General features: G+C 35.0%; 1 protein-coding gene across 1 annotated transcript; it reads right to left on the bottom strand.

The window, feature by feature from the left end:
- Positions 1-1,225: 1,225 nt before the first annotated feature.
- LOC106109242 (protein angel homolog 2-like) lies at positions 1,226-3,038 on the bottom strand. Its single transcript, XM_013290657.1, has one exon. The coding sequence runs from the start codon at positions 2,628-2,630 to the stop codon at positions 1,506-1,508; it is 1,125 nt and encodes a 374-aa protein (XP_013146111.1). The 5' UTR covers positions 2,631-3,038; the 3' UTR covers positions 1,226-1,505.
- Positions 3,039-3,350: the final 312 nt, after the last annotated feature.

Below are 3,350 nucleotides of genomic sequence, written 5' to 3'. Positions count from 1 at the left end.
TGGAGATGGCTCTTGTTTATTTGAAGTTTATATCAGTGACGTTTGAACGAAGAAAAATCTACGAAACAATTCACACAAGCTCTTACATTTTTTTATGGGTGACTATGCCACTCTCTTGTTCTCCCTTGGCGCTGTTAGAGACAAAGACCTTATTTAGTCATTTTTACATTATTTAACGTGTTCTATACCAAGTTCTTATTTAAAATTGCAGCGATAGAGATGGTATATTTACACTGTTTTTTTTTTTATAAAAATAAGGTTGCGCAAACAAGGCTGATTTAAAAATTATCTTCCGTCTCCATAGAAAACTATCTCCACAAGCTATTTTAATGTATTATTTGTAAGCCTGTCTTCGTTATTTTTTCTAAAACATTGTTTATTTGTGTTATCACCGAAATACATAATTATTAGAAAGAAAACTCACTGACATCAACTTTATTTCGTTTAAATATTCAATTACAATAGACACATACTTATAAAATAGTTTTGTTGCTTACAACTATGTTACAATGATCGACATAAAAATATAGACACCAAATACTACGAGTATTAAAACTAAATATTATTACATGAAATACCAGTGTTTCTTAAAAAAACATACTTTCATAAATAATCAATTGTGTGCAATTTGTTAAAAAAATATAAACAAAAAATGTTACATTTTAGACATATCTTCTAGATAATAATATAGGTACTAGCTTTCGCCCGCGACTCTGTCCGCGAGGAATTAAGACAACGAGTGATTTACCTATGTGTTCAAATACAAATACAAATATGTTCTCCCGGACTATCCTCTACAGCTATACAAAATATCATCGAAATACATTCAGCCTTTTCGACTACAAACTCTTACAAACATCCGTCGATCTAAACTTTCGCATTTGTAATATTAGTATGACTAGATTATTAGTATTTTGAATATTACATATTTTTATTGAATATAATCTTACAAATAAAGGTTAATAATACGGCTAATACCCATTTTTTAAATATTATTATTAATTAGTTAAGTTTTTTTAAGTAATTAATAAATAAATATAGAAGTACATAGATTGCAGTATAATTTTACACAAAAGTAAGGTATTATAACCCGAATATCTCATGATCGATGAACAACCCCTTTTAGGAGCTCCTGTGGCTTTCATCATATAAGACATAATTTAATTACAAAATTTACATATAATGTTCAGAAAAATGTTTTACATATGTAAAGTAAGAACACAAATACATTGAATATTTTTATTTATCAAAGACCGAAATAAATTCACTTTATACCACAGTTAGGAAATATAGTAATTGAGCAATCATGCACCATAATGAGAATTTAATGGTACGAATTAGGGCAAAATTAGTATTCTCTACAAGATATTGTTTCTAAATTACCACGTTCTAATAGATTTCATTAAAAGTAAATAAAACACGTGACTCGGAGATCTATGGACCTTAACTTCTTTAGAATCGTTGCAAGATACGCATTACATGCTTATTCCATTTCCTACATTGATTTAGTTTGCCATAGGAGAGCCGTACTGGAAGATTGCGGCGAGAGAGAAGTGGTTGGAGGGCAGCTTGCGGTTAGGGATAGAGTAAGGGCGTATCAGCTGCCTGCACTCGGCATCTGTGGGCAGCCGGTAACGGGCCAGCAATCTTAGCCTACTGTCGCGGCTATAGAATATGTAATCAAAGTTATTCCAATTAGTACGGTAGAAAGTGGTGACTTCGCGTCTGCCATTTTTTTTTCTATGTTCATAAACGGAACGAAGGCTGAGCGGATGTTCTAGTTCGCTGACAAAAGGTAAGGATTCGTCCCACGGGTTCGCAGGACCCTCCAGTTCCGGCGGCTGGTCTTGATTAATATTTTGTATTTCGACTCCTCTTAATCTAGTTTTGCTGACGGAAACGTGACCTCTGGTGAGGAACTTGATCACAGGCGTCTCGTGTGCTGAGTTTATGTCACCAGATAGTATTATTGGATGGTATCCGAGTTGGCAACCATTGTTAGCAAAGCGTTCCAAATGCGCGAGGAAAAGTTGTAGCTGGGCGAGGCGCACGTGTTCGCTCCCGACGTAATGGAAAAGCCGCGTGGTGGCAACGACAAGAGGCGAGGAGGGAGCGCGCGCATCGAGCGGGACCAGCCGCACAGCCAGCCCAACTTCGTCTCGATTCAAAATACCATAACTTGTCTGACAAAATTGCACAAGAATGTGATCTTCCATTTGAAAAACTGATTTCTTAAAATAAATGGCGCATCCATCATCATAGACTCCAGTTCTTTTCTTAAATACACCAGTATAGCCTACTTCTTCAAACTGCGAAAAGAAGCTCTCACGATAAGATGCATGAACTTCTTGGAGGCAGAGTATGTCAGGATCTAACCTGATGATCTGATCAAATAAACGTTTTGATCTTACATCCCACTGGAGATTTACCATTGAACAGTTTTGAAAAAGGTATAGTTGGGATTCCAGTAAATGTTGCGAAAGAATATTGTAAGAAACTACTTTAAACGTAAAACTTTTTTGAATATCACGAATATCCCATTTACCTATTCGTTCCCATGTTCTAAATTTGCGTTTACTTTTTTTCTTCTCAATGTTCAACGGCACCTGTTCTTTCTGAATGCCTTCCATTATTACTATTTAATTAATCAAATCACAGTATAGTCGTATATTTCTTTTTCTTGATATAGATTACAAATTTAATTTCAATTCAAACTAAACACAATTTGTATCTTTCACTACTAAAAGAAACATGTAATAGTAACAAAAAATCAATTTATACACCTCTTATGTTTTGACGTAGACACTAGCGTCCTCTATCGGGTCGTGCACTGTATATTGTAAATGTCAACTTTCATCTTGTACTGAAATTCACTTCTGAATCGCTTAACCTCAAAGAGATCGCGATATTCTAAGCAGAAACAGGCTTACTTCACAATAAACAATGTACGTCGTAATTATAACAAAAACATTGCCAGGATGTACTGATTGAGACTGAGAAACATAGCTGAGTATGTAAGCGGCTCCGTATCGATTAGCGCTCCGCGGCGGACTGCCCGCGCCCTAGGACATGCCACGGGAGCGAGGGAGACATCATTCATCCAGACTCCGTCAACGTAGGCGTAACTCGATGGTCGTATCTGAACGCTATGAACATTTATTTTACTAATGGACAATAAAATTATCTATCTGGAAAATTATCAGATATAACATTGCATATGAATAAAAACTAAAATTAATTCATAAGACTCAAAATAGATTAGTTAAAAGGCTCGTGATTCTATTCTTATCTTTTAATTATGTTATTAGTAAAACAATTATTTCTAATTAAGCTCCATTCAGTTATTCCGA

The sequence above is a fragment of the Papilio polytes genome, unplaced genomic scaffold (assembly GCF_000836215.1).
Source record: "Papilio polytes unplaced genomic scaffold, Ppol_1.0 DF821289.1, whole genome shotgun sequence".
Taxonomy (NCBI): Eukaryota; Metazoa; Arthropoda; class Insecta; order Lepidoptera; family Papilionidae; genus Papilio; species Papilio polytes.
This window is presented reverse-complemented; position numbering and strand designations above follow the sequence as displayed.

Excerpts from the sequence above, each read along its gene's own strand:
- LOC106109242 (XM_013290657.1), bottom strand. The coding sequence starts at position 2,630 with ATGGAAGGCATTCAGAAAGAACAGGTGCCGTTGAACATTGAGAAGAAA.